At 40.4% G+C, this 17,182-nt stretch overlaps 1 protein-coding gene across 1 annotated transcript in view; it reads left to right on the top strand.

The window, feature by feature from the left end:
* Positions 1-17,182, top strand: part of USH2A (usherin) — a 499,855-nt gene that overhangs the window by 126,162 nt on the left and 356,511 nt on the right. Inside the window, exons 17-20 of the mRNA XM_053912470.1 lie at positions 3,006-3,500; positions 4,497-4,766; positions 6,341-6,510; positions 8,980-9,124. Of these exons, the coding sequence (XP_053768445.1) occupies positions 3,006-3,500; positions 4,497-4,766; positions 6,341-6,510; positions 8,980-9,124 (1,080 nt within the window). The remainder of the gene's footprint in view (positions 1-3,005; positions 3,501-4,496; positions 4,767-6,340; positions 6,511-8,979; positions 9,125-17,182) is intronic.

Genomic DNA, 17,182 nt, shown 5'->3' with positions numbered 1-17,182 from the left:
TCCAGGTGTCCTGAAACTTACACTTTTGTGATAGGGGAAGAGCAAGTTATAAATATATTGATGTGATTTTGATGATGACAGAGCCACTGCTTGAACTATGTCGAGGTGGTGAATTAGAGTCACCCTATTTGCCATCCAACTTAATTCAGTAATGAAACTAACCTTCCTTATGCGATATCAGTCTAGAGGCATATTTCCCATGGTAACATATCGGGGTCTGTTTCACAGAGCAGTACGTGTGAGTACCGCATTCTGGCTCTTTTCCATGATTGCACTAACACAGAATCCAAACCACAGTTTCTTACATAATAAATGCATGCTCATTCACTAATCAGGCATTTATATAATCCTATTATACAAGGTATTATTTCCTAAAACCTTATTTTTCATTAAAATGCTACTTCTGGCATTTCTTGACAGTCACTATAATTAATGATGTGAAAATTATCTGCGTGATGGCCTTTGAACAGTAAGAACAATTGGTTAACACTGTCAGAACTTTGCATCATTCCAATAATATCCTCATGTTTATTACTCTATTTCCAGTGTGTGGGCAGCATGTGCAATACGGAAAGGAAACAGTACTTATATTCAGTCAGATGAACACAAAGCTTTGGGTTAAATAAAGGCATTTATTTGGAATTATAGGTAGGGAGTCATTGAACTTTTCAAAGAAAATTAATAGTGTTGACATGCAAGCAAGTTTGATCATATGGTTGAGACTATTATAGAATTCCTCGTCAGAATAAAAACTTTTCCTAGCTGGCCTAATGCACCCTGGCATCCTGCAGGCCAGTCGTTCCCAACCTCGGGTCATGACAACTGGTACATTATCATTTTTAGACCTTGCAGATTATTGGTTATTAGTAATAGCATGCTAATAATGGTGGAATGATTCTAACATTTCTGAATTAATGTTTAAAAAATAAGGTATAGTCAATGGTTTCCCTAAACAAAATTTCACTCATGAGCATACTCACAAGCTTTCATAAGTAGAAGAGAGGGGTGTAGAAGTCAAGTTAGTACACTGGGAATTATATATAACTAGCACTTGACATTGTCTCCCGTGCAGCCCCCATCTGGGTTGCACAAAGGTGCTTCCTGTGTCATAGGTGTGACCAGAACAGCTATGGTAGGGTCCTGCCCTCTTTTAGTAGTATTGACATTTTAAAGGGTGGCTGGCACCTCGCGTTATTTTTTCCTAGTTGAGTTTGAAACTGAAGGAGACCTAGGCATGAGAATCAGGGAGATGGAAATTTCAAATAAAAAAATGATCTTCAGTAAAAGCCAGGTTGGAGAATATACCTTCTCCGCTGCAGGAAGACAAGAGAAAAATCCATGGGCTGATCAGAGCATGCTTTGATTTTGCCCACCCCCCAAATTCACAATTGGTTAAGCCATTCCTTGTTTGGAATGTCGTGAGCAGGGAGATGGTCCTCACATGTAACTCTAGGGAAATGCTCCCACAGGGAAACTGGATGACTACTTTGACAAGGATGTAGTTTAAGTTTAGAGGTGCAGACAATGATGTATATCTTTGTAAAACGGAGGTCTTCCTTCCTCCCTTGAATATCATTATAATTTATTATTCCATACCTCAGCAAAGGGTCCATGCGACAAGTGACAAGGTGGTTCTTCTGAGAAACACGAATAGAAAACACAGGGTGGGGATAAGAAAGAAAACAAGAGAGGGGATAAAGAAACAATCATTTTTTATAAGGCTGTTAATAGTACTGCCTAGAAAAATAAATTGAGTATATATAGAAACTATTCATTCATCCACGTATTCATTCAATACACTTTTGTTCAGTGCTTACGCCAGGCCAGGAAGTGTCTGAGCCCTAGAAATACAAGGATGAAAAGGACAGCTCTCATTATCGAGACGGGAGATGGATAAGGAAACCTAAGTTACTCTGTGGCTTCTGTGTCCTAATGGGACCCTAGTGCAACACTCTACATGTGGCCATGCAGAATTTGCAATGACATGCGTAAAGAGTGGGAAAATTGCCCTGCATTCACATGTTCGCTGCCTTAGTCCATCCAGGCTACTACTAAAAAAAAATACCACAGCGTGAGTGGCTTATGAACACCAGAAATGTATTCCTTCAAGCTCTGGAGGCCAGAAGTCCAAGGTCAGGATACCAGCATGGTCAGGGTCTAGTGAAGGTCCTCTTCTGGGTTGCGGACTGCTGACTTTTACCTGGCCCTCGTATGAAAGAAGACAGGAGAGCCCTTGGTGGGACCCCTTTTATCAGGGCACTGATCTCATTATGGGCTCGCACTCTTAACCTAATCACACCCCAAAGGGCCATCTCTTAACATTTCCAGCTTGGTCATTAGGTGTCTAGCATGTGAACTTGGGGGAGATACAAACATTTCATTGATGGCATTCGCTCCTGTGTCCAGTCTTCAATTACTTCCTTCTCTCAGCTACCATGGTGGTACTAGGGGGAGGGCAGTTTCCCTCCGGCCCTTGCTTCTGTGCACCCTTCAGAGGGTGCTGGCTCATGTGAGGGGGGGGCTGGCCGATCTCCACTGCTGACACACTCAATGGCACCAACGTCAGATCCATGAAGCTGGTGAACACACGCTCTCTTTCGGCTTGGTTAGGTCCTTGTGAACTCCACACTATCTCAGCCTCCCCTGGGCTCTTTGTATTTCCAGGGACTCTCTGAGATTTGTTTTCCATGTCCTTCATTCAACCGTTGGGCCTCCCAAGGCTGAAGGGTCACCTTGCCCCAGCCACAGGAGGTCCCATAGTAGGCTCACCGGCTCCCAAGACAGCATCTTTGCCATTCAGGAAGCCTAGAATCTCTGTGGATTAAAATCAGACTCTGATGCCTAACTCTTCTTCTGTAAGCACTTGAATGTGCTGGGTATTCATAAAGAGGGGACTGGTGTAGTTTATGTAGTTAAGTCATATCAAGGGAAAGCAAGTACACATGATTTCTTACCAATTTGTAGAATGTAACTATTTTCTTCTTATTTTTTTCTTTTAATTTCAGGTATCCAGTACTTCTTAGACACTGGTCTGTCTCCGTATACCTCCTATTCCTATTCCATCAAGGCCACCAATGTGCACGGTTCGACAGGGAGTGCAGCGGTGACCTACAGGACAGCACCAGGGGTCCCAGAGGGAAGCCTGAACTTGACTTATGTCATTCCTGTTGGCTCAGACTCTGTGACGCTTACCTGGACAGCACCCTCAAATGGTTCTGGGCCTATAGAGAAGTATATTTTGTCCTGTGCCCCTTTAGATGACATCCAGCCATGTGTTTCCCTCGAAGGTCATGAAGCCTCAGCAACCGTCCGGAACCTGGTCCCATTCACCAAGTACCGTTTTTCTGTGCAGGCGTGTACTCAGGGGGGCTGTTTACACAGCTCACCCGTAACGGTGACCACAGCCCAGGCGCCACCCCGAAGGCTGGGCCCACCTAGGGTGCAAAAGATCAGTTCCACAGAACTTCATGTAGACTGGGCTCCACCGGTGGAACCAAATGGTAGGAATCCAAGGCCTAGAGTTTACCCTCGTGGGCAATACGTGAATGAGAATCTAAGAAATCTGGAGTTGTGCAATAGAGTCTGGCAATTGTATGCATTTTTATAACTGTGGGATATAACACTTGAGAAACAATTTCTAAAAATATAAGGTACTATTTGTCCTGGTTAGTAGAACGAATGTATTTCTTTAATCTAATAACAAATTCCACTCATTTAAATTGCCCCTTAAAAGGCTAATATTATCTTTGCTCTTAATGACATCTGCCACAACACAAATTATGTTTCTAATTTAAAACTCACTCATGGAATGCATTATATTTGACTGTGTCACAAAGTTAGGGCACCCATAAGCAGTAAATTTTCTCGTTTAGGCAAGAAAAGTGTATAAAATAATATAAAAAATATGTATATAGGCTAGCTGACTCCATTAAGTCAATTCATATGATTGAACCCTGTTATATAGGCCAGATGTGCATTTGCAGATTTTTAGTAGTTTAATATCATGTACATATTATGGCAAAACCTTTTATCTTAGACTTTTTAAATTACTTGATAAAACTGAGCAGAAATTAACTGTAATGTTTCAGTATTTATGGAAACAGGGCTTACCAATTAAAATCCCAAATGAAAATGTACAAACTGGAAGTATGCTGATAAAATTCCCATAAAGAAATAGCTATTCTTGGTAGAAATTATGACCACTCATCCTGAAAAAAAAATTATGAGTTTACCTACCATAAGTTATAGTTATTTTGTGTTTTGTATGTTCCCAGTTGTTTTTTTACATCTATCCAGCAGTTTGTTTTTTGGGTTTTATTTATTTATTTATTTTGTCAGTACCTACAGTCTGTGTTAGTTACTAAGGAAATGGAGAAGTAATCTAGTCAGAAGAATAATGAAAAACCAACACTCTTTCACTGACTTAATCCCACCCGACCCCCCAAATCCTCTGTCTCTCTGATGAGTCATCTTGGTTTACTGTTTCCCTTTCCTAGGAATAATTATAAGATATGAACTATACATGAAAAGATCGAGATCTAATGGAGAAACTGTGTCATCTGGAAGTCAGGTGTTTGAGAGCAGCGGCTGGCTCAGTCCTCGCCCGTTTGCAGAGTCAGCCAATGAACATGCGTTGAAAGCTCCCCAGACATCCACAACCATCACCGGCCTGGAGCCATACACCCAGTACGAGTTTAGAGTCTCGGCTGTGAACATGGCTGGCAGCGTGTCCTCGGCCTGGACCTCAGAAAGAACCGGAGAATCAGGTGAAGATCAAGCTTTAAATTCTACTTTTAAAACTCATATGGAAAAATACTGTCTCAAATTGAAGTCAACAGCACTCAAGTAAGAATTATACACTTACATATGGCAAGGGAACCTTTAGTACCTCAGTTGGTTACATACATAACTCAAGGTCCTAAAGGACTTGCAGTAAGTTTTATGGGAAAAAATGCTTTAGCTATTACTTCAAGGAGGGGACAATGACTTAACTATACTTATAGTCCTTGAAGGATGTTTGCGAAATAGCAATTGATGTCCAGTCCTGCAGCGGGTTGGAGCTCTCTCATCTTGCTCCAAAGTCAGCACCACTCATGTTCAGTGAGCACAATTCATGTCCAGGGTCATACCTATTAAAATGTCACCATTCTGATTTGGTTTTTATTTTTCTTTACAAAATAAGTAGTTTAGCTACTAGATTGTTCCGAATGACAGACTCCTGGATATCAAAATCTGTAATTCACAAGTGTGCTTATATGAGGAGTTGGCAATTTGAAAAGAAAGAAGAGTGACATTTTTTAATTTTTTAAAGCTACCTTTACTAAGGCGAGTGAGATATTTTAAATTCTCCACCTTACTCTTTACACACACACTTCAAATTGTATGTCTTTAATGCAATTAAAAATACACTTTTGTTAGGCCTTGAATTTGTGGCTATCCACAGAAATGCACGTCCTGATTTAACTCAGACCTGCTAGGACTGTGGAGGATAAGGGGAGCTGGAGGTTGATGTCCAAGGGGATCATTTCATGAATAAAATGTGCATTGTGCTGGAGCATCTCTTAACGACGGCCAGCCATCTTGGACAAATAATAGCGCCACGATAGCACAAGTGATGAGCCATGGCATCCTGGAAGGGGAAAATCAAGGTCAGAAATGAAAAGTAATGGGTGAAGCTGCAACACCGGACCCTCATAATCTTATGGGTCACTGGCTAATGAAAGTGCGATGAGGTCTTTTGATAATGCACTTTTGGTTAACACATTTAAAATCTATATTAAGATCTCAAGGATGGCAAGGGGAGAATGGATGTGTGTAGATATACCCTGCACCTTTCAGTCAAGATTTATTGAAAACTTAAAAAATTATTTTGGGGTTATTTAGAAGATTTCAGACTTATTTCATTCGGAAGAATAATATTCTCCCAGGTACTTTGGTTTTGCCCAGTGAAACACTTTTCCATGTAAGAAATCCAATATATCAGTACACATTGTTTTGAACTTTGTGGAATGAAACATAGTCTGTTTTATTACTTTTTTCCCAAATACTTTATAAGACTTATGGTTTCCCACCTAATTATCTACCAGTTATCTTTATAAACAAATTACTAGATAATTTTTATTTTGTAAGTGGAGAATATCTTTGATGCTGATATGAAATTAGAGGCCATCCTTGCAGATACCATAAAAAAGTTCTTATATGCAGCAGTGTATTCTTTGATTTTTAAAAACCAGAATATTAGGTAAAAATGGGGTATTTCAGAAACTTGAATAAATGTGGGGGGTCAGTTGGAAAGGCCTGTGAGTGCTCACTGTTCTGCCGTTGTTATTGTCATCGACAGAGCCTGTGTTCATGACCTCTCCTTCGGTGTTCCCCCTCTCCCCGACCTCTCTCAACGTGTCCTGGGAGAAGCCGGCAGATGACGTTACCAGAGGAAAGGTTGTGAGGTATGACATCAGTATGATTTCTGAACAGTCACCTCCACAGTCTACTCCGGTGGTGTTCTCACAGGTATTGTTATTTTCTGCTAACATCCTTTCAGAATTGAATAATGTCTTCATTTGCACATTTCCTGAGTTTGCAGATTATAGTTGCAGAATTCTCCCTTATACATTGCTTAAATGGGGCATCTAGTTCCTATTGTAATGTGATATGTACAAAGCTCTTCTATTTATGTAACTAATTTTTTTCTAATGCAAGCGTATACTAAAACCAAGGTAGTAAATTGATGTCCGTGACTAATACGGTTAAGCCACCGTCCCACGTCCCAGGTGTATTCTACCTTGGGACCCTCCTCTTTGCTCTCAAAGGGATGACCAGGTGCACCGCCTGAGGTCCTGCCCAAGGAGAGGGTCTCTTCTTACTGTTGGTCTTTAGGACCATCCCTAAGGTGGCCACAGAGCAGCTGTAACCCACGTTTGGCCACCAGCAGCCACATTCTCAGACAACCCATTTGTGACCCAAACCCCATTTTCTGCTCTCAGCTTTAAAGAGACCTCCAAGGAGTCATGGCTGCTAGCTGAGGTCGGCCCCCAGAATGATGGCTTGCCTAACATGTTGCACCTTCTGGCTTTGTGCGGGTCCCTTTCCAGTTACCCACTTCATTTTAGGATGAATTTCTGTCGGGTCTACCTGACCTTAAGACTTGGCCCATCTCATGGAACCTAACTCCCGGGGAGTACCCTTGGCTGCATGGGCACTGAATGTGCCCTAGGCAGATGCTCTGCTTGTACTGAGGCCCAGGAGCACACTAGGAGCTCTAGCAAGCGCTGTGTAGTTGCCATCCTGTGATAGGCCCTTGCTCCACCCCCTAGGGATCTGCCTCGTGACTCTCTGGCTGGGGGCTTGCTGTAAGTATCTCAGAGCATCTCCTCCCACTATGTCACCTCTAGTAGCACAGGACCTGCTGGGCTTTACGTCTGTGGCAGTGCCCTTCCTTGTAGTGCGGGGGAGGGGGCACTCAAAGCCTGTGGCATCCTGTGCCACTCAGGACCTTGGTCAGAGCAGCATTCCCGCATGAGGAGTATGCTGTCCTTCGAGCATAAGACATTAAATAAGAAGCACCTTAGTGTACTTTGTCCTAAAAACAATTTTTTCCCCCTAAAGAGCTGCATTAATTCCACCAGGGTTCTAAATGGGATCAATTTTTATAGAAACATTAAGTTTGACCCATTTTAAAGTTGTATTTTTAAAGAAAAATTTAAGTTGCATGGGAAAATCAGAAAAGTTTATATCTTTAATTCCTTATAAGCATTTATAATAAGAGAGGTAAAGGATTAATAACTCAGTGTTTGATGTTTTCCTGATTTTGAAATGTAATTGCCATGAAATGGTACCACAGTTTTAAATTATGCCCAGAAGTTTAGAAACTTTAAAATCACCTATATTTCTGAAAACTGTTATGTAAACAATATAATTTATATTCCAATTACCCTGCTTTCTGGAACTACTCACCAAGGTTATGAATTTTTAAGTCAAGACGCATGTACATATTCTAAATGAGTTTTATTTTACATCTAAGGGGAAAATATGCAGAAAATTCCTCCAACATTCCTAACCTTTACAGTTTTCATATTTATACAATGTATTTATATTTATCAGAGATTTTTTGAGTCCTTAGAAGCAGCCGTTTTTTCACTTACTTATGCCTGGTGTCAGCTCTCCACTTCAGTCACTTTTCTCTGGGCATAACTCCCAGGGGCCTTTGTAGCTACAGACCAAGCAAATGTATGTGGGTGCTTTGATCAGTTCTCGTTTTAATGATGGGGCCGACCCTCTTTGTCGGTTATTTCATTACTTGTTTATGGACTAGGGTGTTCCTCTCAGTCTCCTTTGCTCAAATCTACTATTTTCATCTGAAATTGTGTGATAAAACAATATTTCAATAAGTATATAACCGTTTGATCTAATCTGCATATGCTTATTTGCATAAGGAAGATAATTGAGAATTGACCTCATGTGGATGCTCAGTAATGTGTTTACTTTTTTCTTTCTTTCTTTCTTCTTATTTTTTTACAGAACATGATGGGGTCGATTTACCAAAGTGACAGGTCTCTGTGCGACCCCATCAAATAGCATGTGGGCATGACTGCACTGGGTTAGTTTTGGCCAAGCCCTGTGGTTTTAATTGGACTTTTCCTGCTAACAATGGCATGTCACCATCTTTATCTCTACCATTGGTGACAATAACCGTATCACCATGCTGCTTTATGAGGCAATAACTTGGTTTCCTCATTTATCCAGTCAGGAACTGGATTATTACCTCATAAAACAGTGTGGTTGTACAATTATCAATTACACCCTCGCTTGTTGAGACACTTCACACACACAAAAATCCCTTTTCCTAGAGTGGTTGGCAATAATTCCTTCTGTTTGAATTCCTGGAACTTTGATTGCTAGGATTATATTTTTCACACTGATTACCTATGATCTGACTTGGGTTGTTTTTTTTTGTTTGGTTTTTTTTTTTTTGCCTTGAAGGTGTTGGCCACAGCCAAACCCCAGCAATTGTCCTATGTTGTAAGCGGACTGAAACCTTACAGAATCTACAACTTCACTGTTTCTCTCTGCAATTCAGTTGGTTGTGTAGCCAGTGCTGCAGGAGCCGGGCAGACATTAGCAGCAGGTAAGCCAGTTTTAGCAGACGTGAAAAATACATTGTGTATTTATAAATGAACACCTACAAAGCCCAACACTTTCTCTAGTTGGGACTTAACATTGATCTTTTTTGCTCTCTCCTGCTCCTTCACAAATCCTCATTGCTATTTACCTTGATGTTTTTAAACAAAATAATAAACTTAAGAGGCACCGAGGAGTCCTGAGTTGTAATGGTATCATAATAAGTATAATGAGATGCAGAGTAAGTCCAGGGCTCAGCCATCATCCTGGGTCCTAACGGTGTCCTTACAATTGTTAGAAGTGTTCAGGAATCTTCCTATAGGGGCTCAAAATATCTCATCCCTCAGTCTTGACCTATTTTGCGGGGTTGGGCCACTTACCTTAGGGGGTGAAAGGCAGACATCCAGAAATTACTGGGTTGACCTGGTGTTATATTTTCCTTTATTGGATAGGCAGTAGCACACTTATTAATTTATTATTAATGAGAATCTCCTAAGTTTATAAAATTTACAGAATAGGCTTATCATCAATTATGATCGTGGTAGGAAATGGTTTGTATAAATTATTGCTTGTTTCACGTAGAACAAACCAGATTCAATACAAACCTGATTATGTGTCTTATTACCTAGATAACCCAGTTACTTAGCATTTAGTATATTTTCAAATCAGTTTTTTGATCAACAGTCTCCCAAGGCTGGGTTTCCTGCTGCTCTTTAAAGAAATGTCCAGATGTGAAGTTAAAAGACTCCTATGAATGAGAGATAGTATACAGACATATTTAGCTTTAAAATATTCCCTACTCCTTCTTCCTGTCTTTAGGTCCAATTCCATAGTCTGTTGCTCTGTTTTGTTTTCATTCTGGAAAAATGTGTTGGGCTCAGATTTATCTCACTTGTAATTTTGTTTCTTCAAATTGCCCATCAGTGAGGACGACTCCCAAATCCCAAGAAATTATGTTTTATTATCTCTATGACTGGACTCTTGTGTGTTTTTATATATTTAATCTATACCCTGTCCATGTTTAATGTACATGTGTTTCAGATGTTTGCATACATGGAACACCTGGCTTGTTCTCTGACAAGACTGCATATGTATTTATTTTGTGTACATCAGTAGGGGTTAGTATATGTGGGTAATGGAGGAAGACTCTGTGTCTCCTTTAGGAAAAATGACACAATTTGTATAAATGGTTCAGGATGAGCAATTAAAAATTAAAAAAGAAATCTGTCCTATGGGCTGGGGAAAGCAAAAACAGAAACAAGACAAGCTTGTCTTGTTGAAGATTGGCCTGGGGTGGCGTGGAACATAGAGGGACCCCCACCGCGTGACAGCAGAACTGAAATCATGGCTTCTCGGGGTTGCAAGAATTTAAAAGTCACCTAGTGTGACCAACCAGCCGATAATAATAAATCCTTTGTAACATCTCTCTCAAGCGTTTGTCCAACAGTCAGATACCTTTAGTGGCGGGGCAGTTCCTACCTCTCAGGCGAATCCATACCATGTTCAGAGACCTCATTGAAGAGGTGATTTCTTACATCGATCTGAATCATCCCCCGTGGCTCCGACTTAACATTCCTGTTCTGCTGCCTTGGGGGCTGTCCCCAGTCCCACTTATCTTCCTCATGGCATGACTCACAATAAGGTTTTCAATAACAAACCTCCACCCAAATGTCTGCTCCTTCAGGCTGCATTCCTAGGTGTCTCCCACACACACGTCTGCACCTGCTCTAGCTCGGTTGGTCCCATCCCTGTCTTCTAGGTGAGATCTAGGCTCTCTTGTGTCCACACAAACACACTAAAGGAAGAAGGGGAGACATGCCCGTCCCTAGAGACCAGACAATTCCTGGAGCTGGAAAGAGTACAACAAGAAGAATGTCTATGAAATGGAATTCGTGCAACTCAATGTACCAAGGATAATGTTAGCACTACCATCACTCTCGTTGGTTGCAGTGACTTCCTGTGGCACCCAAGACAGTGCACCCAAATGCCCTGTGCAAATCTTGTTTTACTCACAGGAGATGGGCTCAAGGTCATGGCTGTGCACTAGAAAATTACGGAACTAGGACCAACCTGAGCCTACTCTCTCCTCTCCCTGCCTCTCTAGGCTTGAAAACTAGAACGTGGAGACATGTTCTCTGAAAGCCATGAGATGTGAAAGTTAATTGACTTTTTAAAAGAAGATACTGTTCTCATATTGAGGGGATGAAATAAGAAGCCAGAAGGTCAAGGCTTGAACTTGGGCTCCGCTATCTACTACCTGGGTGACCTTGAGTTAGTTGTGTTACTTCTGTGCCTTCCTTTTCCAATTTATAAATAAGGAAAACCTATTTTATAGTGTTCTTAGGAGGATTGAAAAGAATTAATACATGTTAATTATTTAAAGCAGTGCCCAGCACAGAGTAAATCCTCAATAAACATTATTATTTGCCAGTCAGAATGTAAATGTTACAGAATTTCTAATGTTATCAAAACGAGGAAGTTTACTTTACACCTTCAGTTTCATAAGATTATTATAACATAAAAGTGAAAATGGAGAGCACCAAAACCGAGGAGAGTACTACAAAGATAAACCTTAGGAAGCTGAAGTCTAAAAGCATTTGTTTTTCAGTTCTATAAGGAGCGTGTCATTCACAATTATATGCATTTCAAAGTTTTGCTCAAAAACTACAAATTTCAAATTTGTTTGTTGCAATATAGAGTCAGTGATGTGCCATGATCATATTGCTACTGTATTTTTTTGTGAATGGTTACTTCCGTAAGCATCTATTAAAAGCTTGCTACTTAAAACACTGAGGGGGGGATCCAAAGGTGATCCATTCAAAGATGCCTCAGTGGTGTTGCACTAAGGTGTTGCCATATTACAGATAGGATTAACACCAGGGGACGTGTGAGAAAGTATAAAAGAAAGCTGCAGGAACATAGAGCATGGGATTTGGGAGCTTGGGAATAAAAAGCATTTGAGATAGACTATAAAAGATCGGTAAAGAATTTTGCCGTATACCATGTGCTAGTTACTGTCTTAGACACGGCGCTGTCCCAGGTGATGAACGCTAGGGGTTTATGCAGACTTTGCTCTGGTGGCGGAGTGTACAATAGATGAACATAAAGTATGTAGATGTACCAGAGGCTTCGTATACTATCCTCGTTTTTTTGGAATTCTCGTTTCTTCTTGCTGTTCTGGTTGAATGCTTATTTCTTCCTTATGTTCCAAATTGTTGATTCGAATCCTGGCTTCCTCCCCTCCCCTGATGGTTCCCAGTAGATTTTTCATTAGTGCACTTAGTGTAGCCTTCATTTCTTCCTTTATGTGGTTTCCATACTCGGTGAGTTCTTTGAGCATCCTGATCACCAGTGTTTTGAACTCTTCATCTGATAGGTTGGCTATCTCTGTTTTGTTCGTTCTTTTTCTGGGGTTTTGTTCAGATAATTTGGAGCATTATCAGCTGGGAGGGGGGAGAGGGAGAATGGGGGAAAAGGTGCAGAGATTAAGAAGCACAATTGGTAAGTAGGAAATAGACAGGAGGTGTTAAGAATAGCATAGAAAATGGAGAAGCCAAAGAAATTATATGCGTGGTCCATAGACATGAACTAAGGGGTCGGGGTGGTTGCTGGAGGGAAGGGAGGGTACTGGGTGGAGGAGGGCAAATGGGGGAAAATTGGGACAACTATAATAGCATGATCAATAAAATGTATTTAAAAACAAGAAAGCATGGAAATAGAGCCTGGTAGACTTTTCTAAGAGGCAACGAGGGAACAAATCATATAAACAAAAGCAAAGGTTGAAAGAAGAGGGTGGACTGAGGTCCAGGAAGAGAAATCCACAGGTTAAGAAGAGGGAAAAATTGAAGGCATCAGTAAACATTGTGGACCATGTCGTGATGCCATTCAGTATAATGGGAAAGATGAAGAAAGAACACATGGAAGAAATCAACCCATGAGTTTACATTTGTTTGATGGAAACACACCTATGGCAAATACAAACAGCCAGCAATGGAGAATGCAAATGCCTAAGGATGATGCAGATTTTGCAATCATCTTTCTATATCTGGGAGCTAAAACCATGGATAACCATGAATTAGTGCAGGTGGAGAAAACTCCAAAATAACTTTATATCTTGATTAATGCTTACATTTTGGGAGAAAGGAGGACTAAATTGAACAGAAAAATGATCAGCATTAGGAAAAGGACCCAGAGAGAACAGAATCAGACAAGTCAAGAGAAGAGAGAACCCTAGAAGGAGAATGTTGTCTGTGTGCTGTAGGAAAAGCAAGAGAGTAGTGAACCCTGAGGAGCCTGTGCTCATCGGCGACCCTCTGGGGAGCTCTCTAGGGAGCATCTCTGGAGCAGAAGCTTTGCAGGACAAGACGAAACGGTCATTTTGAAGTGTGTGGTTCTTCACGCTTTGCGAAATGTTCCTTCTACTCAATTTCCATTAAAATTATATTAGTGCTTGTTCCCTTGTGAAATCCTTTCTTATCTGAAGGCACATTATTTTAGTGTTCCTCAGGGAAAATGTTTATTTCTTAATCACTTAGTATATTTTGTCAGAACTCTCTGAGTCTTCATCTGCCAAGCAGAGAATGAAATCACTTGCATGGAAAAATAATTTTTGCTTGCTGTTTGATTTAGTATCAAATACACCATTTCAGGGGTGTTTAGATCAGTGAGCATGAACTTACTTGTTTTGACTGGAATGCAAAGCAAAACCCAGCGATTGTAGATCCAATTTCTTTCTTGCCTCCTTATTTTTAGTAAATAAGAATTTTTTCCAAAATTTCTCAAGATTAAACATTTGGATGCAATTTATGTATTTTAAGTCATAGAAGTAAACAAGGGAAAAGCCAATTCTTTAGAACAGTCAACAGTTCTGATGGAGGAAAGGATGAGAGTTTCACTGGAAACTTTACGTTTCTCTGTGGCATTTCTTCTAGTAATAAAACTGCAATTTGGAGGGTATGTATTATTCCAACGAAATCTAGTGGATTAGTGGGAAAATTTCACTCTAAAGTCTAAATGCAGTTCACATGAGCTCATTGCTGGGATCAAAAGAACCCAGCAACACTGGCACACTTCGCAAGAGCGCCAAAAATCAGAAGCATATTCAGCCTTCTTGCAGCGTGAAATCTCAGAGCAATCAAAACCATACTCCCAAAGGTTTATCTGGCCATTGCACTAAAAGCCTTGAGAATTATAATTTGCTCTCTTGTGCTTTAAGTATATATATTTTTATTTTGTTAGAATTGGTGCATTTCATCCAGAGCCTTCCACGTCTCCCCCTCTGGTTTTTGGGCCATAGCAAAGACTGGAGGGGTGCTCCCAGCAGCCCCTGCTTCTTTCTCCATCACAGAATCTTCCTGCAGGGTCCTCAATGGCTTTGGAGTTGCTTCAGGGGGTAGGAGGGTAAGGAGCTGAGGGACTGGGCCCACTTAGAGTCCTTATTACACTTGTAAAATCACCCCTTTAATCTAGGAAATTTGTGCATTTCCATCCTTTGCCAATTAAGTACACTTTAAACCTTTTTTTAAAAGAGAAATTTCCTTGGGAGATCCATTTCTGGAGGGACAATGCGCCATTTCCTTTGCCTGCGGACAATTGACCTCCACACCCAGAGCTTAGACGTGCCCACCTCCCATCAAGCAAGTGATTAGTGGCGCATGGAGCTTCTTTTCTGAATCCAAAGTAAAACGTATAGGCTGCTTGCCACTGGGTTGGAAACACACATTGTTTTGCATGCAGGTACATAAGTCTTTTCACTGCAAATAGGACCCAGAGTGATTAAACAAGCACTCTTAATATGTTAATTTATAATTTTAATTACAACAATCTTGTATATATATAGTCATTAGTGAATACCAATATAAATATTTTTCTATCTTTTTAATTCATAATGCATAAACCAATCATCCAGTTACTTCTCTGAGGTTGCCTCTTTTTTGTTTCATAATACAATCTTTGTTCTTAGTTATGAATGCATTTTGTTCGTTCCTGTCTGGAATAATCCCTCATTAAGCTAGTCACTTTCGGCTCCATGTTAAAAAGGAAAAAAATTATCATGCAAATGTGGCATGCCATATTAAAAAGCACATTACCAAACACTTTTGTTGCTGTCCTTCAATTAGTTTCCCTTCTTTGAATTTAATTCCATTTGTTGTTAAACTAGTGACTTGATGTACGGACTCATGAATCTGAGGCTGCTGCCAGGAAACTGGGGGGAAAAAAGTCAGAGCCTCCGCGAAGAGCTACAGAGGCGAGCTGAAATGAATTTGCTTCACCTTTGACAAGAACACTGGAACAGCACAGGAACCCTCTGATGATTCCACTGGGCTAATTATCCAATTATTTATTTCAAGAATAAAGGCACTGCTTTACAATTAGGGAACCGTAAAGCAATCTGAGAAATTTGGTAGCGACAGATGACTTCAGTAACTTCTCGGATGAACACTATCCTTGCAAACCTGCCCCACCGAGGCTTGCAAGCCACCATTAGCCTCGGCGACACCGTGGGTACATGGAAGGGTTCTTGTTTGTTTTGCTCCTTCAGCAACAGAAATAATTTTACACTTCTCGTTACACTTTTCACCAACGTGTCAAATTTCCGCAGCTCTTCCGCAATGTTTAAATTGTATTTCTCTTGATTAAGAGCTTTTGGTTCAAAGCAATACTTTTTAATTGCCTAATGATATAAGTCGGTTCTTAGGAAAGAACCGCACATTTAGGAGTCCATTTGCAATATAACTGAAAAATTCATTGCATGGCAGTAAAACAATTTACTGTTAATTACAAGGAGAAGAATTTGCTGCAGCATGCTCCCACATCGCCATGAATCATGCAGCACTCCTAGAGATTTATAACAGATGTGTAAGTGGGATGAATTAGCAGGGTTTAATAACAGAGACACAAATCATGCAGACTTCAAGGAGCTTTAATTGATATACTAGAATGTGACGGGCATGAATCACTCAGCCATTCAACAGCACTGTAACATATGGTCAGCTCAATATGCTGCCTCTTAAATCGGTTGGTGAGTCGTTGGTTGTCCCATATGGTGGAAGCAATATATTTTTCATGATTAAAAAAAAATGCATCCATTTTTTAAAGAAATAGGATTGCAAAGCATGTTTGTTATTGAACAGTCACCTGAATGCCAAACCTTTTTTTTTTTTTTTCAATGATTCCCTTTCTTATTTTTTAAACATGGCAGCTTCTCAAAATAAATGGCAACTCATTAAGACCCGGAGGTACTCTGAGAACCAAATGGGTGCTTGTTGGAATATCTGATCTACAGCAAAGCCTATGAAAGAGCAGCTGATGAGAGCTCTGATAGTCAGGGAAATCCTTGAGACTTGGGCAAAGCCAACAAGATGATAGGAATGATGTCACTTTCAGAGAAGTTCAGGAATACCCAGCTTTGCACGTAGAATAACATGAGTTCAATGGGAGTCCCTTACTTAGGAAGATATGAAAGTGGCTGTGATAATACTGTGATCTCCTACCCCCCCCCCCCCAATTTAACAATGGGACATAATATTTTATATCAACTTCTTGATGAAATATTCAGTCCATCAGGAGAATTCTAAAAGAAATCCTAGCAGACCATCACAAAGACGGTCATACCAATTCTGTGTCATTCTGGAAGAAATATTTCAGTGCAGGAAAACAGACATCCCGGTGCGATCCAGTCATTGGTAGCCTGAGAACATTTCTTTATTGACACTGGGATCCAGCAGCTTTCGGCAAAGCTTTCGCAGCGTCCGTAAATCTGACAGACTTGAAAAAGGAGCATTGCAGCCCTAGAACTGTGGCTGCCAGAATTTAATGTCAACAATTAAAATTTATTTTGATCCTTACCTACTGTTTATTACTGTTTGTATACACAACAGACCTGACTAATACAGAGATGCACTATTAGATGGAATTACCATCTGTTCATAGTGAAACGCTGGCATCTGTCTTAGATGCTAAAACTAAAATGATATTATTTCTAACAAAACAAAATTAACTGCCTTTCCTCACCAACTTTAATCTTGAATGTGTGGATGCACTGAAGAAAAAGACTGGTTGATAA

Source organism: Desmodus rotundus, chromosome 10, assembly GCF_022682495.2.
Source record: "Desmodus rotundus isolate HL8 chromosome 10, HLdesRot8A.1, whole genome shotgun sequence".
Taxonomy (NCBI): Eukaryota; Metazoa; Chordata; class Mammalia; order Chiroptera; family Phyllostomidae; genus Desmodus; species Desmodus rotundus.
This window is presented reverse-complemented; position numbering and strand designations above follow the sequence as displayed.